General features: G+C 40.3%; 1 protein-coding gene across 1 annotated transcript in view; it reads left to right on the forward strand.

Annotated features, from left to right (window-relative positions):
- The window catches only part of LOC117826443 (retinal-specific phospholipid-transporting ATPase ABCA4-like), a 50,274-nt gene extending 24,748 nt beyond the window's left edge, over positions 1-25,526 (forward strand). Inside the window, exons 14-49 of the mRNA XM_034702495.1 lie at positions 1,579-1,801; positions 1,989-2,210; positions 2,383-2,587; positions 2,677-2,769; positions 3,227-3,433; positions 3,873-4,050; positions 4,322-4,453; positions 4,795-4,934; positions 5,025-5,162; positions 5,560-5,741; positions 5,930-6,035; positions 8,070-8,275; positions 9,943-9,997; positions 10,244-10,294; positions 10,772-10,938; positions 11,454-11,578; positions 11,685-11,783; positions 12,254-12,535; positions 12,755-12,787; positions 12,873-12,978; positions 13,062-13,136; positions 13,385-13,554; positions 14,606-14,783; positions 14,930-15,045; positions 15,134-15,281; positions 16,348-16,471; positions 16,796-16,925; positions 17,033-17,153; positions 18,510-18,572; positions 18,934-19,040; positions 20,977-21,118; positions 21,387-21,521; positions 21,810-21,913; positions 22,112-22,204; positions 22,815-23,064; positions 23,631-25,526. Of these exons, the coding sequence (XP_034558386.1) occupies positions 1,579-1,801; positions 1,989-2,210; positions 2,383-2,587; positions 2,677-2,769; positions 3,227-3,433; positions 3,873-4,050; positions 4,322-4,453; positions 4,795-4,934; positions 5,025-5,162; positions 5,560-5,741; positions 5,930-6,035; positions 8,070-8,275; positions 9,943-9,997; positions 10,244-10,294; positions 10,772-10,938; positions 11,454-11,578; positions 11,685-11,783; positions 12,254-12,535; positions 12,755-12,787; positions 12,873-12,978; positions 13,062-13,136; positions 13,385-13,554; positions 14,606-14,783; positions 14,930-15,045; positions 15,134-15,281; positions 16,348-16,471; positions 16,796-16,925; positions 17,033-17,153; positions 18,510-18,572; positions 18,934-19,040; positions 20,977-21,118; positions 21,387-21,521; positions 21,810-21,913; positions 22,112-22,204; positions 22,815-23,064; positions 23,631-23,741 (5,017 nt within the window). The 3' untranslated portion in view covers positions 23,742-25,526. The remainder of the gene's footprint in view (positions 1-1,578; positions 1,802-1,988; positions 2,211-2,382; positions 2,588-2,676; positions 2,770-3,226; positions 3,434-3,872; positions 4,051-4,321; positions 4,454-4,794; positions 4,935-5,024; positions 5,163-5,559; positions 5,742-5,929; positions 6,036-8,069; positions 8,276-9,942; positions 9,998-10,243; positions 10,295-10,771; positions 10,939-11,453; positions 11,579-11,684; positions 11,784-12,253; positions 12,536-12,754; positions 12,788-12,872; positions 12,979-13,061; positions 13,137-13,384; positions 13,555-14,605; positions 14,784-14,929; positions 15,046-15,133; positions 15,282-16,347; positions 16,472-16,795; positions 16,926-17,032; positions 17,154-18,509; positions 18,573-18,933; positions 19,041-20,976; positions 21,119-21,386; positions 21,522-21,809; positions 21,914-22,111; positions 22,205-22,814; positions 23,065-23,630) is intronic.
- Positions 25,527-27,222: the final 1,696 nt, after the last annotated feature.

A 27,222-nucleotide genomic window follows, 5' to 3' on the forward strand; every position in this document is an offset into this window, starting at 1 on the left:
AACCAGAACCGAACCAGACCCGAACCAGAACCGAACCAGAACAATACCAGAACCGAACCAGAACAATACTAGAACCATACCAGAACTGAACCAGAACCATACCAGAACCGTACCAGAACCGAACCAGAACCATACCAGAATCTAACTAGAACTGAACCAGAATCGACCAGAACCGAACTCAAGCAAACAGATCCAGAACCAAACTCAAGCAAACAGAACCAGAACCAGAACCAAACTCAAGCAAACAGAACCAGAACCAACTCACGCAAACAGATCCAGAACCAAACTCAAGCAAACAGAACCAGAACCAGAACCAAACTCAAGCAAACAGAACCAGAACCAACTCACACAAACAGAACCAGAACCAAACTCGAGCAAACAGAACCAGAACCAAACTTGAGCAAACATTATTAATGTCTTCAGGTTGGCATTGAGAAAAATCCGATGCCTCAGCTTGGATGGGCTGATCTGATTTCTCCTCTGAGTGAGTTTTTGCCCGGTCTTCAAGAAGACTCTCTGAAGGAACAGATGTAGCCAGGATACACAGCCTCCCCTCCATCACCTGTATCCTATATCCTCACATGTGATTGGCCGCATGGCCGCCATGCTGACCAATCAGAACAAAGTTCTGCTGTGAGCAGCGCTGGGGCTGAGCACTGTGAGAGCTAAGCAGCGAAATGAAAAAAATGGGAGCCGGCTCTCTCTCTCCATGCAACCGGCTCTTATGATTCACTATAAAGCATCGGCTCTCAGAGCCACAGCTTTTGATCATGACACATCACTAATGTGCTTAATCTGTGTTACAATTATAAGGGGGCCTTGGACAATTTTCTCACCTGTAAGGGGTCCCTGGCTCCAAAAAGTTTCAGAACCCCTGCTCTAGCTAGTAGGAGTGCAAACTCCCGATAGTGAAAACAAACGGAACAAAAAGAGAGACACAGCTGCACAGAAACTCCACGTTGTAGACATCGCTGATCATAATAGACATCACCATGCAGGAAGACAGTTTACATTTTTTTAAATCTCTGAGAGATCTTCAAATACAGAGTGCGTCTTTACACCGGTGTGATTTTTTCAGAGTTTACAGTAACTCAAATAATACCAGCTTGATTTTCATCAATGAAAATGTCCTGGAAATGTCCTGGAAAATGATCTCTGGAAAAGAGTGGGAACCCTGGTTAGTTACATGTCATAAAAGTGTGTATGGGTGTGTGTGACACTAGCATTTTTCAAATCATTCTGCTAGCATATGTTTCGTCTCAGTAAAATGAGCCAATATTTAGTTTTAAGCGCTTCAAACTAAGTGTTTATGGGTCAGATTGCATGGGAAGGGGTCTTGGTAGCAGAACATTTTGTCTGTTGAAGTGTTATTTTTGATGTCACCACCAGGAGGCACAAAAGTCCGGCATTCCTATAGCCTTCATTTGGTGGCTATTTGTTTAATCCCTGAAGCAAGCTTGGAACAAAGTGTCCTACACACAATCTTCTCTCTTATTAAAAACACTCAAAGCGAGATTGTCATCGAGTTCCATAAAGGTGTCATAATCTCCCTCTCTTCTTTCTCCTCTTCCTCTCCAGCTTCATGATCACTCTGAACCGCTGCTTCCCCCTGTTCATGGTGCTGGCCTGGATCTACTCTGTGTCCATGACTGTGAAGAGCATCGTGCTGGAGAAGGAGTTGCGCCTTAAGGAGACTCTCAAAGTCATGGGAGTCCACAACGGAGTCATTTGGTACACATATTTCATCGACAGCTTCATCATGATGACTGCAAGCACAGCGCTGCTCACCGCCATCATCATGGTGAGGAAACAGGAAGTGAAAAAGAAGGGGAAAGAAGGTAGAGAGACTGGGGTCAGGTTTTATTTGCTGTGGTGAAGGGTCATCATTTTTCCAGGGTACACAGACGCCCTCTTATGGACAACATTAAAAGCTGTATTCATGTAGAGGGAGATTTCCTGAGGCTGAATATTCCTTTTTTTCCTCTCAGGGTGGAAAGGTGCTAAACTACAGCAACCCCCTCCTCGTCTTCTTCTTCCTGCTGACCTTCACTGTCACCACCATCATGCAGTGTTTCCTGATGAGTGTTTTCTTCAACAAGGCAAACCTGGCAGCTGCCTGCAGCGGTATCATCTACTTCACGCTCTATCTGCCGCACATCCTCTGCTTTGCCTGGCAGGATCGCATCACCAAGAACATGAAACTGGCAGCTGTATGTCTATTTATTAACAGAGTGCAACAATACAGGCAGTGTGAACACAGTGTATTTCTTCTGCCTCAGAATGCATTGAACATTTCTGACACATGTAGAATGAAGGTGTTTCCATCAAATAAATGTAATGTTTCCTGATATACTTTGATATTTCCTTCCCTTGCTTCTTCAGAGCTTGTTGTCTCCAGTTGCTTTTGGCTTCGGCACAGAGTACCTGTCCCGTTATGAGGAGCAGGGCTTGGGTCTGCAGTGGGACAACATCCAGACCAGCCCGTTAGAGAAGGACAAGTACTCCTTCCTCACTTCGGTCCTCATGATGGTGTTTGATGCTATCCTTTACGCCGTCCTGGCCTGGTATCTGGATAACGTCTTTCCAGGTTTGGCTTGTTATGCTCTCTTTGATTGTAATTTTAATAGGTATCAAACAATTATTACACCAAGGACTCTGTAAACTTCTCCTCCACAGGACAGTACGGTATTGGTCGCCCATTTTACTTCCCATTCCAGCCCTCATACTGGCAAAGTTCTGCATCCTCAGACACAGAAATAACTGATGAAGGTGAGCAGCACTGACCTTTTGATTAATTCAAAACTAATTACTCCCAGGATGATGGACAAATACCCACAGGAAGATTGTGGCTGCAACAGAAAGCTCAGTATGTAGGGCCAAGCGAGGATACCAGGAGAAGGACTTGCTCCCTTCAGCTCTCTTGGAGCAGATATTTAATCAGCATCTTTGCAAAGGAAGTTTTTAAGGGTGTGCATTTGTGAAACAGGGTCTGAAACCAGGTCCTTTCTTTGAATAATGGCCTTTCTTACCATAAACCAACATTTTTGAGAAAAGAGTAAATTTCCCTCTTAAAATAAAAGCGAGTGGAATGATATTTCATATTCACCCTTAAGCAGAAAGTAAACCCTGAGGTAAAAACACATAAACTCCAAGCATTGCTTTTATCTGCACATTCAGGGCTTCAAATCCTAACTAATAAACACAATCTATTACATTTCTTCCTCAGATCTTGACAAACATGAGACAAACAACATTGAGGTGGATTTGGAGAGCAGAGGAACACCAGAGATGAACCACTGCAACGGCTCAGCCAGCAAGAAAACCTGTAAGCACCAGAGTAAGAGAGAACGACTGGAGAGAGAGAGGGAGATGCTGAGGAAACAAGAAGAAACTCCGAATCAGGAAGAGGAGGGACAGGAGGAGGGGACTGAAGGTGAGGACTCGTAGAGGGATTGTATTTGGGAAACACACTGAGGACATCTGGTGGACAGAAAGGGTAACACACCCAAACTGAACTGGACAGAGTGTAAAACTGGCTGGTACTGCTTTTAGGGAGACTTCACTTTGTGTTTTTTTGTGTCCTGCTAATTTCGAGAACCAAAATAAGAGTTGCAGTGGCAGGACCAATTTATATTAGAGGCAGACATGATAAAACAGATAATCATATTTACACATTTCTAAATTTGATCATATGGGGCCTCAAATAAGCCAGTGAACGATATATTATAATGAAATGTGGTGTTCTAATTTTGTGAAATATTACTAAAGTGGGGGGCGAATGATCATTTTGAAATCCCTTCTTGTTCTTCTCTTGTTATAATTGTTCTTCTGTTCTATATGACTATCTTATCTTGATTGACGTACGTTTGTAGGTCAGCTGTTCTTTGAGGCGGACCCGATGAGTCTGGTGATGGGCGTGCAGATTCACAACCTGGTGAAGATGTTTGGTGGAGGCTCTCGTCCCGCCGTCAACGGCCTCAACATCAACTTCTATGAGAGCCAGATCACATCCTTCCTGGGGCACAACGGGGCTGGAAAAACCACCACCATGTAAGCTAAAATCAACTCGAACTGTCATCAGTTACTGAGCAGAGTCAGGGATCGGTTACAAACGACGAAAGCTCAGATAATTGAATAAGAAGTTATTTATGTAGGCTCTTCAAAAAAGTTCAGAATCCAAGGTTTCTTGCAGCTTCATGAGTTTTAACAATTTCTGATAGTGGGGATTATTGCCAGGGATTTTTCTACTATTAAAAGTTTTTTCAAGAAGCTACAACAAAAGTTTACAACCTCCCTGTATAATAATTTTTGCTCCATCCAGGTCCATCCTGACCGGCCTGTATCCTCCCACATCCGGCACAGCATACATCAATGGGAGGGACATCAGAACTGACATGGACACCATCCGCTCATCTCTGGGGATGTGTCCTCAGTACAACATCCTCTTCAAACAGTGAGTTACTGATGCTGCCGACTGGACCCGAGTCAGTGCGCTAAGAAAGAGCGCTGAAAGTCCAATTACATTCCTGCTGTGTTTTAGAGGATACAAGAAAAGAAAAATATCAATTCATGTTGGAGGGAAAAATAAAATTGCTTCGTCAATGAATATTTCTATGACTTTGGAAAGTTGTTGTTATGTCTCCTGTGATGATAAATTAACACACTTTGTTAAAATCAATCCTCCTCAAAAATGAAAACACTGGTCTTGACAGCAGCAGGTGAAAGCTTGACTAACTGATTTACTTCTCCCAGACGTTCTCAGCTTAACCAGTCCCTCCTTCTCTTTTGTTCCAGCCTCACTGTAGAGGAGCACATCCTCTTCTACTCTCTGCTGAAAGGTCGGACTCAGGAGGAGGCAGGGAGGGAGTTGGAGGACATGCTGGTGGACCTGGGGCTGCCGCACAAGAGAGACGACGAGGCTCAGAACCTCTCAGGTGGACTGCTCGTTTCTTTGCCCCAGATCCTCCTTCCTTTGTTGTTGTTGTTCCTGCTTTGAAGCATTCCCTCTATCACATACTCCATAGGTGGCATGCAGAGGAAACTATCAGTAGCCATGGCATTCGTAGGAGGGTCAAAGGTCGTGATCCTGGATGAACCCACTTCGGGAGTGGATCCCTATTCCAGGAGATCCATCTGGGACCTCCTGCTGAAATATAGAACTGGTACAAACATCTCTTTAAACCGTATCAGAACCAAATGTAGCTCTCCAGGTCAACATATTAACACATTTAGATCCTCATTCAACCCACATCAGTATGGCTCACCCATCAGATCAACTTTTACTGCTGCACTGAGGACACTGAAGAGTGAAATACAAACCCTTTGCAGCTTTTTGTAGCCCTCCTGAGGCACTTTAATTAAGTGAGGAAGAGATCAAAAGGAAAAATTCAGCTTCATGGCTTCAACAAAAGCAAACGCACTGCAACAAAATCAATAACCTGTTGGCAAAGCCACTTGAAAGTTAGAACTTTTTTGTTCATGTTTGAGTGGATGAATTATTTCTTTATTGCATGAAAATGTCAGGAGAACGCGTTATTAATCCGTGGGACCTTTTCGTAGGTCGGACGGTGATTCTGTCCACTCATCACATGGACGAGGCCGACCTGCTGAGCGACCGCATCGCCATCATCTCTAAAGGACAACTCCACTGCTGCGGATCCCCCCTCTTCCTCAAAAACTGCTTTGGAGTTGGTTTCTATTTGACTCTTGTGCGCCGGATGAAGGATCTCAAAAAGAAGGAGGTATTTTTTTTATTTTATTTTTTACCTGAAACATAAAACATTCGTGTGTCATCTCTACCCGCTCTGTTTATCCCCCATAATCAAACACAGAGAAACTAAAAGAGAATATCCAATTCTCTTCTATTACAGTTTCCCAGCAGGAGGTTTCAATCTGTTAAAGGTGTTCTTTTCTTTACTGTTTCCTTCAGAACGATTGTGACTGTGCCTCAGACTGCTCCTGTTCCTGCTCCATCTGTACCAGATATAAAGACCAGTCTCAAAACCAGTCCCAGCATCTAGACAGAGTCCTGGATGGTAAGAAAAAAAAACTCTTCTTCTGCTGTTACTGCATACTCTCAAGCTGCTCCCCCCCTGTTTAGTAAATGTGTTCCAGTTTTTTTTTTTTTATCTGAGTATCACCTTAATTTAAAGACCCTGTTAGTGCAGCAGGTGGGGACATTTTGGCTTTGACCTGAATATTTAGAGTTGTTGAAAGTCTAAGGCTCACGGTTAGCCTTGTTGCTCCATCTATTAGAGTTAGGACTAGGATATAGGGGATGAGGTTTTTGTTTGGTTAAGGTGTTTTGCTGCAAATTAAAAAGCATTAACATTGAATGTAAATGTTGCTGGGTAGAGGGGTGTCTGAATCAACATGCTTAGACTGCTGCCATTAAGACCTGATCCCAGGAGAAGCAGAGTCAAATGAAAGGAAAGGTAAAGAGTTTCGGAGAAAGTCATCCTAAGCTACTTTTCCTTGATGGTTCATCTCTCAAAATCTTCTAATAATCTGGGATGTTAGGGCTGTTGGGGTAATTTTTTTAATGTTTTAGTCAAATTCAACCAACTTAATTCAGCCATCTAGGGGCAATTAGTTCAGAGCCTAGACCGTATAAATAATGGGCAGAACAACAACTATACAAAGTGAAACCAAAACATTTAGAGCTACCCCTTGTGACTGGCTGCAGTATAGGTTGTACAGCCCTCCTCCATGTTAACAGATGGAACATGAGTCAAACTAGAAATCAAATACGCTGCCAAATATGTTGTTCTCAAACATGCTTGCTGTCATATCAGTTAGTTCTAATCATTCTGATGTATGTGCAAGCTACATAAATCTACATTTTACCTACATATAACAAGGTAATCCACTTGTAAAAGGGTGAATACAAGGCAGACCAACCCAAATAAACAACAACTACAAAAACTAGAAAAATAAAACAAACAAAAAATAAATGTATTTTACTGGCAATAAAAACCAAACCAAAATCCAAAAACCTGATATCAAACCCCCTACTACCTAAAGTTCTTGCCCTGATACCTCAACTGGGACCAATAGTATGAGATAAGATTAAGTAAATAGGAAGCATGGGTACAAGACATGTAACCACACAATATTAATTTCCTACATCCCGAAGCTCCTGCAGCATTATTGACCAGATTATCAGAGTAGAAGTGAGAGAAACAAACACTAACACTGCTTCAAATCAACACAAGACTCTGTTCTACTGTGAACTGTACTGACCCTGAGGAATTTTTGTGTTTTTATGAGTTTTTATAAGTTTTATAATTTTTATAAGTGTTTTTATAAGTTGAATGTGTGTTTTTAATAGTGGAAGGAGTGTGATGTCAATTCACTCAGTCTCACTATGGGATATGGAGGCATTGTGTCTTTATTAATATGCAGTCAATGGTTCAAAGCAGCTTCAGCACAAATGATATAAATCAACACAGGGACAAACAGACAACAATGAATTATAGACAAGATAGATTATAAGACTATTGATAATAAACAGACTCATAAACAACCGAATAAGAAATACAATGATCAGTCCTAATGAGGAAATAACAAAATCTATTTTACTGACAAAGAGGCAACACAAACAAGAAACGGCACATGTTTTTATTTACATTTTGCTGAATTCTCTCTGGTGCATTTCAGACTTCCTCAACTTTATTTAAAAGAGCCTCTCCCTCTGAGAGCCAGAGAAAAACATCACAGAGAGAAAACAAACACAGAAACCTCCCTTGTGAATTGACTTGTCCCACTTTGTCCCACTTATTCAAGTTGTAAAACAGACACAGAAACAGAGCTCACTGTTGTTTCACATTTATAATTTATCTGTGAAATTGACCCATGTGGCTTTCCCTCCTAATTCTGCCTGAGGACACTTAGGTTGCAGTGAGCCAAGCACAAATTAACAGCATTTTAGAGCTTGAATATCACTGTTTGTTTAGTGTTTTTGGTATAATTAGCACTTTTTCTCTTTGTCCTTTTCATGGTGTCTGCTATTTTAGGAATATTTCATTAATCTGACTCCTAAAATGCTGTTTTTTCTGTTGTCTTCTCAGGGGACATAGACAGCATCACTAACCTTATACACCACCATGTCCCTGAAGCCAAACTGATCGAGACCATTGGCCAGGAGCTGACCTACCTGCTCCCAAACAAGGGCTTCAAACATCGGGCGTATGCCAGCCTGTTCAGGGAGCTGGAGGAGACGCTCATGGACATGGGCCTCAGCAGCTTCGGCATCTCTGACACGTCGCTTGAAGAGGTAGAGACACAGCCTGCTTCTAGATGTTGATAACAGGACAACTTGTTAGATGTCTGAATGTTGTTTGTACATGGTGGGAAGTGGATACTTGATAAGCTTCCAGGAAATAACACCAGATTCAACTTTGGAACCAAGGATCATATGATTAAGAACATTTCTCAGCCTCCATCTATGATTCAATAAAGAGATGTAACAAAAAAGTATTTCAAATGTTTCTTAAGCAGGCTATCTCTGTTTGCAGCCCTGATTAATTTGGTAAGAAAAAAAAGAGTTCATGTCATGATTAGTGGCAACATCTTACACTGAATTTGGCTGGGACATTTTTGCCGCATCTCTCTTTTCTACATTTCCTTGCAGCACTCATGTTACACTAACAAAGGTCTAGTTTTGGCCTGCATTTGTTTGTGCCACTGTTGTACTTTTAAACAATAATAGTGAGGTGAGAATAAGGAAAACATCAAAGATGCAGCTCTGTGGTCCTGAAACTGTGTGTGTGCTTCTGAGTGTTATGCTTTGAAATATGTGCATTTGTTTACTACAGGCTGTACTCTAGCATAACTCAGACGAGAGAACACGCATGCAGCTCTACTTTCCCTTGTCTGTACAAACTTATATGAGAATACAAACTGTAGTAAAAAAATGCACATATTGTATGGCATTAACACATTCAGAAGCACTCTCAGTTTCAGGACCACAGGTACCATTATATTTGTATTTTTTAAATTAATACAAAAAACATGAATTAAACATTCATTTTAACCTTCTAACCTAGCGCAAAATAAACATATAAATCGATACAAGTGCACAAATGTAACTGTGACTAGCTTAAGCCACCATGACCAAGATCTCAGCAGTTGAAGACAGCTGTGCAGCTACAGGGTCTCCAAGCTAGCTTACACATTGTCCAAATTAGCCCAAACTCTTTTAGCTGTTAACAGGTACTAAATGTATATTTCTTTTATATAACCTCACTGAAACACAACAAAACTGTTGTTTGTTTTCTGTCAACAAGTTCACAGTGTTCTGTCAATGAAAATGACTTTGGACAGGGGTTATTAGTGATAACAGAGTGAGGGAAAACATTTAGCTTATGCCTGAAGCAGAGCGTGAAGCCCTGAGGCAAGGATCTAAATAATAATCTATGGTCTTTCCTTTTTATCACCAACTGTAACCTTCATAACAAATACTAGTGCACATTTACAACAGAGAGATATATTATGCATACTCAGAAAGTAGTACCATAACCACAGCAATGAAGGGGGAATGATTTGAAATCGATTAGTCATGTCTGACACAAACAACTATCACATTATCGTGTATTGCATCTGCAGGATGGAAATTTGTTCACAACAATGTAGACTGAAACTGAAAATAGAATAAAAAAAACATTTTATGACGCTCAAATAAAAAAGGTAACAATGATATGAAACTCAAGGAAATTGTGTTAAAAATTGTGAAATGATATGAGTGCACGCAGGTTGAAATAATTGACTATTTTGACAAAAAAGTGATTAGATGTTGAAGCATTGCAGCACTCTACATTGGATACATTTCTGAGTGTTTATTGATTGAAACTTTTTAAAGGAAGAGCCTGTCATGTATCTTCTGGACCTAAAGTAAGATAAGTTTTATCGCCTATGTCATATAAACTTCTTTTTTTTTTACAGATCTTTATAAAGGTCACTGCAGATGGAGAAGCAGCGAGTCATGCCACTACTCCTGGTAAATACTAGCACTGATATTCAGCATGGCCTTTTCCTGAAATTGAATTTTTGACCCTGTGACCTGTCTCACTAACGCACTGATAATCCACTTACCGCACACCTGTTTTTATTATTTTGTTATTGTAGTAAACTTCCTTTCCTCTCTTTTCTAACTCTGACAGCCGACAGTGTTGTGGTGTGTTGTTTGTCATTTTTCACCCTTTAGTTTGTGTTTTGTGTCTCCCCTGTGTGCTCCCATCTGTAGAGCAGTGGATGTTGAACTGGAGGAAAAAAAACTGCATGGTCGGTGATGAAGGTCAGAGACAGAAGTTCAGGGTTTTTGTTGAGTCTTCTGGATGCGGTCAATCATTGCAGCAGTTAATTATTAAATCGTAGTTACTTTTTGGACCTGGTTTATCACATGTGGACAATCTAAAACAAGTCTATAAAATTTCTGCGTCAAATTTTTATGGCATTTCTAAAAACAAGCCACACATCCCAGGATGTTGAAGTGATGGCGTATTTAGAGCAGATGCTTTAACAGTCAAAAAACAATGCAAGGATTATGCGGGTAATCTTAGTCTTGATTTAGAAAGTGTTTTCTGCTTGCTGCCTCTGCTCTTGCCAAGCACTTGCCATTTATTACAGTCAAATATAAAGAACTAAACAGATGCTCGCTACAATCCCAACAGCTGATCCAAACCCTGCTCCTCCAACCTGCGACCGCTGCCTCTGCAGGAAATGTTTCCTGATAACTTAAAGCACTGACTTTATGCTTTCTTGTCAACCACAGAACATAATGGTGTGGCTAACGGCACTACCCACGGTGCCTCAGACAGCAGCGCAGGACGAGGATCCCGGCAGGTGAAAGGGTTCACTCTGGTCCTGAAGCAGTTCCACGCGCTGCTGGTGAAGAGGTTTCATCACGCCACAAGAAGCAAGAAAGACTTCATGGCTCAGGTACAGAGACGCAATGAAGGGTGGACTGCTGGCACAGTGTGGGTGTGACATGTTGACAGTTGGATTATGGGATTTATGGGCGGACTTGGAAGAGTGCCAGAACATCTGTGACAGATAATGGATCAATCAGCAAACAGAGTGTTTCCAGATGCAGAATTCAAACACTGTTTTTTCCCTGAATGCTTTTGTGAATGAATGCATTAAACACAGCCACAGGTACAAGGAGAGAAGGCTGCATCTTTGCAAATAATCAGGCATCAAATAATAATTCAACAACTGAAAAAAACTTGCCCGTGATATCTTTTTGTCATGCAGATGCAAAGGAATATGTAATTAGCTACTTTCACAAGCATTCAGAAACATATTTTATTCATAAATCAACAAAACTTTGAGTAAACATTGTTTTGCAAAACGTACTATATTTTTTAGATCTTATGGAAAACGCAACGCAAAAGAAAAATGTGTGCCTGTACATCACTGCTGTAGTTTGATTTCTTATATTTTGGGGGTTTCAGATCGTTCTTCCTGCCAGTTTTGTCCTCATAGCTCTGGTCTTCACCATGGTCGTTCCTCCTTTTGGAGAGTATCCAAGTCTGACTCTGACTCCCTGGATGTACGGACAGCAGTTCACCTTCTTCAGGTTAGAGTTCTCACTAATCATGTGTAAAACGGTAGCGTTTAATGAAACTTGAATTGTGTTTAACATTAATACAGATTTGGCTGACACTCTGCATTTTCTTGTTTAGCAACGAGCAACCGTTCGACCCCAAAATGAAGCGCTTTGCAGATCGCTTACTGAACAGACCCGGCCTAGGGACTCGCTGCATGGAGGGGGAACCACTCGGGTGAGTATCAGGACTATTGATAGGAACTTGACATGAGCGCTCTTCTCCTGCTTGGGCAGCACATTGCAGCTCTCTCACTAGCTCCTGGTCAAGTCCTGTATCTCCTACAAAATCCTCCTCTTGATCCACCTTCTTGCTCTTCACCCCCTTTGTCCGGGCAGAGATATAAACCGCAGCATCTGAATACTTAGAAAAGCTCTTGAAAACCTACCTAAGGTTTATGCAACAGATTGAATGTTGTTATCCCGGCTAATTTTGCTACTTTTATCTGCCCACCTCTGTTTTTTTCTGTCTTACTTGAATTTCTAAAAGCATCCTTTGTTTGCTCAAAAGGAACTACAAAAAAGACGGTTATTTTCATTATCTTATTTCCAGCACTCAAAATCCCAGAAATTCAGACAGCGTGCAGGAACTTGTTTGCATGTTTTGAACTTCTCTTTTAAAGCATTTCTCATCTTATTTCCCTCCAGATTGTCGTGTAGTAACAGCACCTCAGAGTGGGAGGACCCTGATGTCTCCCCTGCGATCACCACAGTCTCACAGAGTCCAGAGTGGAACCAGAGAAACCCGTCTCCGTCCTGTCAGTGCAGCACCAGTGAGAAACTTACCATGATGCCCATTTGTCCAGCTGGAGCGGGAGGTCTGCCCCCGCGTCAACGAATCGAGGCTTCAGGAGACACGATGCTGGATATGACAGACAGGAACATCTCTGACTTCCTGGTCAAAACGTACCCAAGTCTCATCAGAGAAAGGTGGGTTTCACTGTAAGCGATGGTGATTCAAACTGGAGGAATTGAAGAAAAATGACAAGTGTGTTACGACCTCTCAATAAGCTTTAAAACATGTTCAAGCAGATCAAAATGTTTTCTACTTAAAGCTTTATGAAAATGCCAAACCAAGCTATTATTTGCTCTGTTGATTATTTGTTGGACACATTTCTGCTCCATTGAAATCTCAAATTCATTTCACAGTTTGAAGAGCAAATACTGGGTGAATGAACAAAGGTAATGATTTGCTCTTCATTTCTTGAACTCCATTATTTTTTTATCTGTACTTGTGCAGCAAATGTGGAATCCTCTCTCTCCTCAGGTATGGAGGTCTGTCAGTAGGAGGACAGCTTCCCATCCTCAACGTCAGCCCTCAAAACATTCAGGACGTCTTTCACCAGCTGGGAGAAATGCTCAACATCACAGGGGTACTCACTGATTTGAAATGTTTTGTCTATGAGAGGAGAGTATAGATGTCAAAGCAGTTAAAGATGAGGCTTCTCTTTCACAGGGTCACTATTCTGGACTTGCACTGAGGGAGATCGGTCCTTTCTTACGATACATGGAGAGTGAATTCAATGTAAAGGTAGGTGCTGAACATATACAGGAGCAGATGCTTTCACAAACAGCACCTCCTGCTTTTAAATAACCAACTTAATTCAGTTCATATACCAGAGGCACTCACTGATGGTTGTGAGTGCTCGCTTTAATAGCTTTACTTTGCACTTACAGTAATGCTTTATTAAAATGAAGGTCAGTCTGCTTATGATTGAGATCAGAACTCAAACTATAAGCAGAAACAAGGTTGTGTTTAACCATGCTCTCTTCTGTCAGGTTTGGTATAACAACAAAGGCTGGCACGCCATGGTGGCGTTCATGAATGTGGCCAATAACGCCATCCTGCGGGCTTTTCTACCCCGGTCTGCAAAACCTGTCGAGTTTGGCATCACCGCCATCAACCACCCTCTAAACCTCACCAAAGAGCAGCTGTCTGAAGTCACAGTGTGAGTGTTACTGTGGTTTCTATGAAGCAGTTTTAACGTGTTCACAATAAAACACATAATTACACTGCAACATATGTGCACAATAACCTTCATATTAACACTACTTGTAGTTCATACACTGACAGAAATCGATTTAGGTAGCATGGTTGAGGGGAGGAGGAGTAGGAAACCTAAGGTTTAAAAGAAGCAGAATTACACGAATAAAATAAACAAAAGAAAGAATACTGTAAAAATAAATAAATTAATAAGACACGTAAGATGTTAAAAAAATCCCTCAGTGATTGTCTGCACTGTGCGCTCCAGTAGGCAAGACTCAAACTCACAGTGGAGTAAATTTTTAATGATGTGGTATCTCCATTCAATCCTGAAAAAACAACATTTATTATATTCCTTTTATCATTTATTCTTTTTTACTACATTAAGGGACTGCTGCTCTTACTCTGGCATTCAGAAACCTTCATTTTGAATGGAAAGATATTTTTCTTTACACTGTTTGAGAATGTAAAGTGTACACTGCTTATCTTGGGTTGGTTTCAATTACATTAAATTCATGTTTTTACACACTTTTTATTCTGTTTTGGAGACAGCTAAACTCTAGACTCAATGTGGACATTTTCGTTTACTTTACTTCAATCGTTTTCATATGAATACGATTTTTCCCATAACGGTACAGTCACTTGCTAGTCACTGTTTTGAAACTTTTTGTTTTAGTAATTTTTGGTGCCACATGATTGTGATTATTTTGTTTTTGTTTCCATTATTTTGTAGTTTAATACTACTTCTTGTTTATTTGCACAGATGCTTATTTTATTTAGCATTTGTGTTTTTTACTTCTATGGTTGGCTGCTTTTGCATATTTGTTTCATGGATACTGTATGATTTTAAATTATTGTTTTTATTTTATTTTCTTTATTGTGTGGACCAGAGGAAGACTAGCAATGACACTGTGGAAGCTAATAAAGAATATTGTTATATTGACTGTGATAACATATGTTTAGAAGACATTACAGCACAGGACATAATTTACAGTACAGACTTTCTGTTCTTCCAGGTTGACCACTTCAGTTGATGCCGTGGTGGCGATCTGTGTTATTTTCGCCATGTCCTTCATCCCTGCCAGCTTCGTCCTCTACCTCATCCAGGAGCGAGTGACCAAGGCCAAACACCTGCAGTTTGTGAGCGGGGTCAGCCCTCTGGTGTACTGGGTGGCCAACTTCTTCTGGGACATGGTGAGTCAGGGATGGAGTCAGCAGGAGTGGATTTTTTTTTAATGCAGTAAAAAACAAACACCTATGACTCAGCAGTTATTGTGCATGTATTTCTTATGTTAACCTTGATTTTCCTACCTGTTCTCTCATGGTTATTTCTCCTTCAGATGAACTACACCCTCAGCACCGCAATGGTGGTTGGCATTTTCATGGCTTTTGACAAAAAGTGTTACACGTCACCGTCCAACCTGCCCGCACTGATTACACTGCTTCTTCTATATGGGTAAGATGTGAAACTAAACTGATCAGAGAGAAGAACAGAAGTAAGCAAATGACTTTGATTACTGATTTCTCTTGGTTCTGTCTCTCAGGTGGTCAGTGACACCCATGATGTATCCCATGTCCTACTTATTCAACATCCCCAGTACAGCGTACGTGTCGTTGTCCTGCATCAACCTTTTCATAGGCATCAACAGCAGCGCCATCACCTTCATCCTCGAGCTCTTTGAAAACAACCGGGTAAGAAGTGCAGGAGAGAAAGTCATTTTTAACACACAGCTAAGACAAATGATCCAGTCTCTCTGATAAAAGGTACAGCATTTCAATTATTCAGCTTTAATCAGCAGTTTGCAGCAGTTTGTCGATGTGCAGCTCCTCGCACAAATTCACTTATCTTCAGTTTTAGGAAATGTCAGGATTCAGAGCAGTATTGACTTTTTCAGCTCTTGGGAGCAGCAGAACAAGCTGCAAACACAAAAATGATATTTGTTTTACCTTATGTAATACTGAATGAATCTTTTAGTATGTTTAGCAGACACAATTTATAATAACCAATCAAACTGCTCTGTTGTGTTTTGATTGTATTTTTCTCTCTTAAGAATGGTGATATCTCTTCTATGAGCCTATTTGCTTCTTTACCTTTCCTGACACTTCAGATAATTTCTTTAATGAGATTTTATGCAATCTTATAAGTGTGTACATAACTAAAATAAATAGAATATAATTTTTTTGTTTTTTTCTGATCAGCCGAATCCTCAAAATATGAATCCATAACTGTCTTTTTATGTTTTGTGTTCTCGGCCAATTTCTGCTGGAAATATCTGCCTCTGCAGCTGCTTAATGCACCGTTCTGCTCCCTGGCCAGTTGTTAACTTTAATAAACTCACAGTTTGCTACTTGCTCAGCATCATCAGGCAGCAGTTTCGCTTGAGATTGCCACTTGAGTTAAGATGCAGAAGTTTTTGTTTTGAGTGCAGTCAGTGATTTTTAAAGTTGAGCAATTCATTAAAAATACAGCGATCAAAAGTCAATATAAATTGAATTTATCAGGCTTGCTAGCAGGGTGTATTTATGTTTACGTCTTAAAGCACTTAAGTACATATTGTAAAATAATATGCACATGTTATATGAGCACAAACTGTTGAGTGGATGACATTCAGGCAAGTCCTGAGCTGCAGGAATGAATAACAGGATTATTCTTGTTTATTATTATTTTTGTGTACACACTGTGAGCTGAAGTGTCCTCTAAATCCTGCTCTCAGTAGAAATTGAATGTGTATGTATGGTCATGTCTGTGTGTTGCCAGTCTTTGCTGATGTTCAACGAGTGGCTAAAGAAAGGTCTGCTGGTGTTCCCTCACTTCTGCCTGGGGCGAGGGCTGATCGACATGGCCATGAACCAGGCTGTTACTGATGTCTATGCCAGATTTGGTAATTACAGTTTCTTTATGGGCCATTTAAGCCGACAAAGTTCCAATAATTTCACATAATTGTTTCATGGCATCTTGCACAATTACCCTGTGTACACTTTGCAGTCATTAAACAATGAGAGTGGTTTATGTTTGTTGATAGGTGCAGCTCGACTCTGCATCAACACTTCATTGCAGACTTAAGATCAGCAGGAATCTGATATTTAGTTGTTGCTGTTCTTACTCTTCAGACAATAGTGTTGTGCAGCTGGTGACATTAAAAAAAAACTTTGATCTAAATGAGTAAAAGATTCATTTTCATCTAAATCTATGCGTTTGTTTTCAGGTGAGGAGTTCACACAGGACCCTTTCCGCTGGGACTTTGTGGGGAAAAACATTGCCTTCATGGCCGTGGAGGGCTTCGTCTACTTCATCCTCAATCTTCTGATCCAGTACCGCTTCTTCGTGGACCACTGGTGAGGGATCAGTCTGGACATTTCAGTCACAAAAGGGGCACTAACTAGACTCCCCCATCATCAGATAAAGTGAAGCTATGTTGTTGTCATTTTTTTGCACCTATCAGGTTAACGGAGAAAAAGCAGGGTCCAAGCAAAGGCGAGGATGTTGATGTAGCCGCAGAGAGGCAGAGAATTTATGAAGGAGGGAGCAACACAGACATTCTGCAGATCAGAGACCTCTCTAAGGTATACTTTTATATTTTGCTTCAGACTGTAGTTATCATATTAAATGTCCTGTGAGTAATTTCAGTTCAGCCTCATCTGTGCTCATCCTATTATCTGTGAAGCTTTGGAATAAATGTGGAAGAGAAAAGAACAGGTTGCGCTAAGTATGTCCACAACACTTTATTGGGATAGGAGCTGGATTCACAAATAAATAAACTAAACGACAGAAAGCACATTGGAATTACAAGTCTATGTTATTATATTAGCAACACCTATTTTAAAATCTAAACACTTGTTCCCTGTTTCTTTTTTGTTTTTGGATTTTAAAGTTCTTGTACTGGTTTTTAAGGCACTGCATGGCCTCGCACCAGACTACATCTCACAGATGCTTGTAGTTTATGAACCCCGAAGGCATCTCAGATCCTCCAGCTCCTCTCTTTTAGTTGTTCCTTAGAGGAGAACAAAAACTTTTAGTGATGCTGCTTTCGGCCACTATGCTCCAAGACGATGGAGCAGCCTGCCAGAGGAAAACCTTTTTTTTTATAACTTCTTTTATTTTTTTATTTTAATGTCTTTTTATTTTCAATTTAATATTCTATTGTTTTATTTATTTTTAATATGTTTTTATTAATTTGATAAATAAAATAAAATACAATTACTAAGGGTATATTTAAGTATTTAAAAAAGGTGATTCAAATAAATAATAATAATACCTTTTAACGAGTGTTGGGCTTTGCTTGGTGCAAAATATGAAAAGCACATGTTAAAATAAAAAATGGCTGGTAAATATGCTGTGAAATATTTTATTCAGAAAAGGAATTAGAAAAAGGAAGGGTGCTGTACTTTTGAATTTTGCTCAATAGAGACAAGACTACACATTTTTCCTTTTAACTCTTTCTCATCTCAGAGTTCAATTTTTTATTATCAATTCTGCATGGAAAAAATAGCTCAACCAACACCAGAAGAGCCTGTGCATTTTATTTATTTATTTGCTTGAACAGTTAGAAGCTCTCTGTTGAAACTCAGTGGTTGAATCACTTTAGTATATTGTGATGCAGAAAATGCTCTATTGTGGCTGTTTTATAAATAAAAAGCAAGACTGAACTCCACTCTCACCTCAGTCATTTGTTTATTGTCCCTTAAATGAGACACAGATGATAAAAAAGGATACAGGTGGATGCACAGTGTTTGAGAGTTAAACATATACATCATGCAGAGCAAATAAAAACGTGTAATATAATAAATGCAGGCAGAGTTATGCTTTTAATAAAGGCTGTGGTTTGTTTGTCCATGCTTTCTGCCTCCACATTTCTGTAATTGCTGTAAAACTTGCTTCACACATGCTGTCGGTAATTATTGTTTGCCTTCTCTGCACAGACGTATGTGGGCAGGAAGAGGGCAGCTGTGGACCGGATTTGTGTTGGTGTTCCTGCAGGAGAGGTAAAGTCACTGAGTTTATTTACACTGAGAGCTGCTACTGTCGCTTTTATTTGTCTAGTTCAAGTTCTTCTCTTGTACTTGCTGCTGAAAACAGAGATATTTATTTGTCTTCCACACTTGAGATAATATGTAGAAGATGCTGTTTACCATTAATAGCAGAGAACATTAAGTATGTTTACACTGTATGGCTTCATTATGTTGAGTATGTTCTTTAGAAATAAACACTCTTACAAGGACACTGCTTTTAATTTCATGAAGTTTGATAGAGACTCAAAGCTTCAGAAGGTTATCAGAGTCGCCCACAGCGTCACAGCTGAGTGTGTCCTCGTATCCAGAGCCTGATTGTCTTTTATCCTCGTAGTGCTTTGGTCTCCTGGGAGTTAATGGAGCTGGAAAGACAACAACCTTCAAAATGCTGACTGGTGACACCGATGTCAGCTCTGGGGAGGCGACTGTCGGAGGTTACAGGTACATAAAGATCGGTGGAAAGAGTCCCCGCTCCATTGAACACAACCCCTGCTCAGGACCTGATCACATGGTATTTGTGAAATAACAACTTTGCTCTTAGTTTATCCTGCGTGCAGTTCCAGATGAGAGATGACCAGAAACAGTCCAATGAGTTGGAAAGTTTAATCAGAGGAAGGTCAATCTGTCATTAATCTGTTTGATGACACTGTCTGAGCATAAAATCTCCCCATGTGGTGCTCTGGATAGAAAAAAGGAACCAGGACTAAATGATGATTCCTTTTTTTTCTACGTAGGTTTGTTCCATTTAACGAGAACGGCAGTAGATCCATATGTTTAGCATACAGTCACTTATAAAAATACGAAAGGATAAATCTAATTATATTATAACAAAATAATTAAATTAATTAAACATAATTGGATGACCAATAACCATTCAACTAACAAACATGTATGTACCAGACTTACAGACTTGTACACATTCTTAGTTTGAAAAAGTAAAAGAAAAATATTCTATATGGGTATTTTTTTCTTTAAAGTGATAAATAATAATAATTCTATATTTCTAAAATGACTTATTGGTCAAGTGAAGGATTGTTGCGCCCCAGGCCTCTAGGACTCTCCCTTTAAGTTGCACATGCACCTTTTGCTCCTCTTCAGTACGAGAGACAGGAAACTTTTGGGGCACAAGAAGAATGCACCCCAAATGCATCACACACAACCACCCAACAGGTGGCAGCAGAGTGAAACGCAGTGTGGTAAACTTGTGAGAATGCAAGACTCCAGTCAGTATCTGAACCATGTTATGGCTATTTTTTACTTTTGCTCTCAGGTCAGTGACTACCAACAGAAATACAAATGTTAATTCAGCTTTGCACATACAGAAAAGGCCTTTTGATTTAATTATGCACACTTTTGTATGACCCGTTGTACCTTGTAGTGTACCAGTGTATGTATATTTTGGATGTTTTCTAGGACATTTCCTTTTTCCACCCATCCCTCACCCCTCCCTGTCTGTCCATCAAGGTGCACTTTGGTTTTGGTTTTGACGATAAAAAGTTACTCTTGGTTTGAGTTTCCTCAATCTATGTTAGAAAGAGTCCCATCTTTCTGTAAGTGTCCAGTTCCCCTCTTTATTCTGTGTACCAGCTGTTCATATGAGGTTGTTTTTGATAGGGCTCTGACCTACTGTGAGTAGCTGTGGTTGTTCTGTCTTATCCAGGGTCTCAATATGATCCCCTTGGCTGTACTGACAGCAGCCCTCAGACATTTAATGGCAGTATTTCAAAGTCTTGGTTTGCTTGCTTTGCTTTGGAGCTGCTGCTGTCATTTTGGTGTTAAAAAGACTAATTTTCATGGCATTTTGAACATTCTGAGAGAAGAAAAATACACCCAATCATCCCTTCACATATCTTGTCTGAATGAATAAGCCCTTTCAGACTGCATTTGCACTATTGTTGAATGTTCTATAAAAACCCAGATGAATGAAAGCCTGGGTTAAAGGCCGTTGAAACCAACCATCTACCACATTTGTTCCCAACCCTTTTGATATAAGGATTCATGAAATAATGCAATTGTAAAACCTTACAGGTTTTACGTAGCTTCAATATTTAACTTCTATAAAGATGAGAGGATCAAGAAATTTACAAAAGGTAGCAATGAAAAAAAGGCAACACAAAAATGTGAGTAGTATGTAGCAACCCAAGATACTAGCAACTCATCCTGTTAAATTAATTCCCTGAAACAACAAAAAGTGTGGCTTTCATTTTTTATCCTGTTGTTCAGAGGAATCAGCCTCCTCTCAGCTCTGTTTGACATGTTTTAAATAATGACTATATCAGTCTAACCCCACAGAGAAAAGCTGTTTGTTTTGTTTTCTTACTGTTATTTGCTCTACTGGTTCATATCAATGATTGGCACTTCTTGTTTTGTGCTGCAGCATCCTGACAGAGATTCTGGACGTGCACCAGAACATGGGCTACTGCCCTCAGTTTGACGCCATCGATGAGCTCCTAACCGGCAGGGAGCATCTGTACCTGTACGCTCGTCTCAGAGGGGTACCTGAGTCTGAGATCCCCAGAGTGAGTTGGACTCCTGCTGCTTTACTACATCTTTACGTTCCTAAGGAGGTTTTACTCTGAAAGGGGAACTGATGTTAAGCTCAGCTCTGCACACAGAGCTTCATATGTGGTTGTTAATTTGGGTTTTGTTTTGATTATTGTCTCTTTCCTGCTGTTCAGTGTTAGATCATGTTCGCTGAATCCTCTAAATTTTGCTGTTACACTTTTTTAGACCCCATTGAACAGTGAGGCGTTGTCAAACACATGCATACCTCTCTTTCCCCTGTAGGTGGCAGAGTGGGGCATCCAGAAACTGGGTCTGTCAGAGTACGCCAGCCGCTGTGCAGTGACCTACAGCGGAGGCAACAGGCGCAAACTCTCCACGGCCATTGCCATGATTGGCTGCCCAGCGCTGGTTCTGCTGGTGAGTCAGCCAATGATGAGGAGCCCATTGTTTTGGGTTTTTGGGCTTTATGCAGGGATTTATCAATGAAATGGTCTATGGATCCAGATGGGTAGCCATATGGGCTCAGTCAAGCCTGGCCCGGGATGTTTTATACATTGGCAAGCAGAGGCGCAGTTCAATTCAAATTGGCATGACTGTGAGATCTTTGCCATATGCTGATAGAGATGAGGATTTGGTCTCAGTTCATATGGAATTATGTGCTCAGAGAGTCAAGTTTGTTGTTTGTTTGTGTCCGTGTGTGTTTAGGACGAGCCCACGACGGGGATGGACCCTCACTCTCGACGCTTCCTGTGGAATGCCATCATGAGTGTGATACAGGACGGCAGGGCGGTGGTGCTCACATCACACAGGTTCGACTTCCAATAATGAAATTAGCCCGCTGCAAACACACCTGCTGCTGCAGCTGACCAAACTAAGTTCACTTTGCTGTCAACAACTGTTAATGACACTGGGGCTAGTTTTCACATGAAGATGAGTGAAATGATGATCCATTGCTCATACACATGAAATAGGAGAGAAATAAAGATGCATTATTGTTCTTTTCACAGTATGGAAGAGTGTGAGGCCCTCTGCACTCGATTGGCAATCATGGTCAATGGGACCTTCAAGTGTCTGGGCACCATCCAGCATCTCAAATACAAGTAAGAGCTTTTTCTGCAGACTTGTTTAGTCATTGGGTGGAATTTAGATACTGTGATTCCCAAACAAGCTGTACAATAAATTATAGTTTCACTGATGTTGCATTATAAGCATATGCAGTAAACACAGCCAAAGACTGCCTCAATCGCAAAAAGTAGCAAAAATGTTTTTGACCAATCAGAAAAGGTCTTGGACACATGGGCCAATCAGACAAAGCCTCAACGAGCTTTCAATCACCCTAAGTTTAGTTTATGTGAGACTGGAAGGTTAGCTTGCATGCTGGCTGAAGAGAAGAATGAAGAGGAAGTGGTTGATTAAGATCTTGTGGAAGTACTTTGGATATAGGAGAGATGACATGTATGCATATGAAAATATAGGATCTGTCACGTTGTAACTTACATGCATTCTTTATGTCATGTCATTACCTCAGTATTGAACAATGTTTTTGCACACAGCAGATTTTATGTAGACTTAGTTAGCTACCCTTAAAACATAATGAGTTCAGGTTTCAGCAGCAATGTACAGAAATGTCTAAGCATCTAAATTGATGTCCTCAAGAGAATTCAACCTTGCTGTGAAGTGTATTCTCAAAAAACTGTGTCCTCACTTCAGATTTAGCGACGGCTATGTAGTGACCATGAAAATCAAGGCAGCTAAGGCGGGCTCGTCCCCGGACCTGGAGCCTGTGGAGAGCTTCATGGAGAGCTCCTTCCCTGGCGCTGTGCAGAGGGAGAAGCACTACAACACGCTGCAGTACCAGATCGCCACCTCCTCTCTAGCCAGGATATTTCAGCTGGTGGTGGCCAACAAAGAGAGGCTCAACATCGAAGACTACTCCGTTTCCCAGACAACACTGGACCAGGTGTGTATGAAACATGACGATGAGGGAAGATGTGGGAGAATTTGTCAGTTATCTCTCTTAATCATAAACTTAAAACACAGGAAAATCTAATTCTAATTTTACACTTACACTGGATTTGTATTAATAATAATATTTAAACTTACAGTTGTAATATTGGATATCTATCTGATAACTTAACACATGTTTAGCATGTGGTGAAATTTGCATCGAGTAATTTCATTGGCTACAAAACACTTCAAGAAACTCTAAATCAAGATGGTAATTCTTCAGAATAAGACAACAAATCACACCTCTCTGCTGCAGTAACACACACAATGAAAACTATGTACAATAAAACTGTCCTACATCTCCCTTTGTGTGTCAATGTTTAGGTCTTTTTATTCCTTATTCCTTAAACACACACCTGTTTGATATCTGCATAAGTGGAACATTTTAAATATACTGCAGCTGCAACTTGAAATCCATGAATCATAAATCATCATCACATTTCTCTCATGCTGTTTTGGGTTTTAAAGAAGATGTTGCTCTGATTCAGTTTGTCTGATTCTGTGTGTTCTGTTGTGCAGGTGTTTGTCAACTTTGCCAAGCAACAGACAGGAGAGGACGAAGACGTCACGTTACAAAAACGAACAGGAAGAAAAGACGTAAAGATCTCACCTGTGCAGAGAAAAACATGAACATTTCTCCTGTTAATGAACAGAAACACAAATGTAGATGTGTTACTCTGCTGGGCAATAATATGACTTCACATTTGAATGAATTAAATAGCCAAATTGCTTCATTAGAGATTCTTTAAGACAAGCCTTGTCGGTTTTCTACCAAAGTCAGAGGTAGAAAATAATCATCTTCCAAAGCACAGAATACTGTTATACATTTTTTCTGTAAATAGATGATCAAAAATCATGCATGTGTGTCTGACACATTACTTTGACTTGACGTCAGATGTGTGAACAGCAGAAACTGCTTCATCTGAGATATGGAAGAGACAGATATAAATTTCACTGGCCTGTATACATTTGTACATACTGTATGTGTAATGAATGCTTCAAGGGTTAGTGCAATCTTTTGAAGTGGGGTTGAATGTAGTGCTTATTACCAATAACAGTCAGTGCGCTGCCTTCAGTAGAAGGTGATGGGCTTTTTGCTGTTTTGAAGCCTTCAGCTTTAAAGTATGTTGGCTGCCCTCTTGCTTCTTTTGTTGTTCAGATTTTGGTACTTGGTTAGCAAGTCAGGCAATCACATGGACACATTTTCTTTTAAGGAATAACAAGGAAAGACTTTTAACAGTGAAGATGCTTTCATAGTTCTTGTGACATTAAACTAATTTCAATTACAAATGTTGCCCTCAAAAAATCAGCCATCTTTGTAAATTTGTTTTAAGTAAGCCAATTGTTGACCTCGATCCCAGTGGTACTGCCTTCACTTACATGATTGCCACACCCTGTTCTCTTGTGTTTCATGCTTAAAGGGATACAGCAGACTTACAACATCTAAAATCATGAGCTCTGTGACGACATTATGTTGAGGAAGAAGAGGCTTATATTCCTGCAGACTTAAATACAAATTACGGGTGCCGTTGGCCTAGCGGTCTAAGTGCTCGCCCCATGTATAGTGGCTATAGACCTTGTTGCAACAGTCACCGGTTTGACTCCCGGCCTTGACCATTTGCTGCATTACTTCCCCCTCTCTCTACTCCCCACATTTCTTGTCTCTCTTCAGCTGTCCTATCATATCAAGGCGAAAAATGCCCAGAAATATTAAAAAATATATCATAATAATTAAAATGAGTGGAGTCGCCCCCTGCTGGCCATTTGAAATAATGCAAGAACTCCTCTTTGATTTACCTTTCAGACCTGAAGGCTTCGACTACTTCTCATTTACAGTTCATGAGAAACACATACGCATATATTTACTACATAATGACAACTAAAAAGAGGCCTCCTTAATAATTATTCAGTAGGTTTTGCCATCGATCATCAGACAGTTCATTTTCTTAAATCTCTACTTCTCAAGTGATGATGTACCAGTCGTCTTCTACTGTAGCTGATACATTGACTATAAACAAATCACTCAAGCAACCTCACTACAAAACCTCCAAACTAACCTTTTGAGTACATTAGAATCAGTATTTTTTTAAGTTTACAGTAACGCACACACCTCAATTTTATGTGACATATGTAAACAAACATCAGTCAACAATTATTTCCATTCTTCTCAGACCTGTTGTACATGAAAGTATTACACTCTCCATTGTCAGTACAAAGTAGGAGAACACACTCCTCTTCAAGGATTGATCGATGGGGGGGAAAGGTTATTAAATACTGCTGTGGATAAAGAGGAATTATATTTTGTATGACCTAATTAAAACTACAACATGCTTTATACTTCATACTCTGCACAGTGTTGACTAGCTGATTTGTACTGCATCATCACACCCAAATAAACCGTATAAAGTTTCTTTATCTGAATGTGAAGTGCAGTGTTTCTTATATAATCCTCAAATCTTTCAGCCCCGAGTTCTTAAAGCTACTGGAAGCTTCAGGGGGTTATTTAAAGTAGAGTTGACAGGCGACCTGCAGTAACTCCACTGACCTCCACTGAAAAGCTTAGAAAGCTGCTGCAGGTCACTGGAGTCACTGAGAGATATCTTTGCATCGGGGCCAAGGCGACACTGTGCTGAGTGGCTTGTCACATCCCGGATTTATCTTGCACATAGTCCAATTACTGTTCTCTTGCCGCAAGTGGTGGAGCCATTGCCTCAGGCCGCCCACAAGCTTGAATTTCATTGGCTACCTTGAAGAAACAGCGCCTTGCAGTTTGAGACTGCTAATGAATTCTCTGTTGTGGATCTCAGGCTCCTCTCCTGCACATATGGTCATCTGGATGAAGCCGATGAGTGTGAATAGAGCGGCTGTGGGTGAACGGACATGTCATACACGGACAGAGCATGGGACTGTTTGTGTAAGGCTGAATTCTACAAAAAAGAGACACTGTGATATGTTTCCAACTCAAATGGATAAGAGGGATTGTAAATGTGCAGAAATAGATATTGCCAAAATATTGGTTTGATAAGGTTTAAACCCATAACAATCAGAAGAATATTATATCTGCAGGAGGTGAGGGGAACAGGTGCAGTGAGCATGGAAATACAATTCACATCTACACAATCTGTCACACTACAGAAAGACTGTTTTTGCTGATTAGCAGCCATTGTTGCCACAGTTAAAGTTTATGGGATACAGGGAATTGCTTCGGTAAAATACACTCCTTCAGTTGACACTTTCATCCAAAGTGACTTACAATTGTTGCTTTCAAACCACACCCAAGCAAAAGCTAGATATTATCACAAATGGGTGTGCAAGCCTCATAAACAAATAAATCAAAAACAGGTTCATCTTTTTTAAAGGCACAAGTGACAAAGTCAGAGTAAGTAATAACTGTCTCACAGCTTTATAGCTAAACACAGCTGGATTAAAACTTTGCTAACGTTTGCTACCAAAAGATAAATCCTAACACAGCTGCTGCTGTGTAGAATATGAAATGTCCTTCTTTTAAATAACAGTTCTGCTCTCTGCCTTTTTCCTCAGACAGAGGCCGAAGATTGGAATACTACCATGCTAGGCTTGTGGCTTATGTTGGTATTCAAAGCTTTCTCTTAACAGGCAGAAACCTGACGCAGAACCAGAGTCATGCTGAGCAGCCATCTGCCTCGATCATGATGGGATTGTAAAGGGGATAGAAGTGATTCATAAAGAGAGAGATGATAGAGACAGACAACATTTACAGCAATATCAGCAATACCAGCCCCCACCCCCCCACTCCCCCTGCTGTGATCAAGTTAAAGCTACAATGAGAAACTTTCAGTCTGTGTTGATGTTGGCGCCTCCTGTGGACAAAGCAGTCTGTCACTTCTCCTTGCTTATTTTCTCCAGTACCCATTTTTGATGACCCAAGAGTCATCGCGATTAATTCAGCCATATTTTGTAAACACCTAAAAACTCCTCACAGGAGCTTTAAGTTGATAAAAAAATACTTCACGCTGAGAGATATTTTCTGCATTAAGAAGATATCAGTCCTGACTGACTGAACTGTGATGGACAAGTGGGTACTTTTTTAAACTATTGGGTCAAACCATACATCAGTAGTCAGCTGTTATTC

This window comes from Notolabrus celidotus, chromosome 15, assembly GCF_009762535.1.
Source record: "Notolabrus celidotus isolate fNotCel1 chromosome 15, fNotCel1.pri, whole genome shotgun sequence".
Lineage (NCBI taxonomy): Eukaryota > Metazoa > Chordata > Actinopteri > Labriformes > Labridae > Notolabrus > Notolabrus celidotus.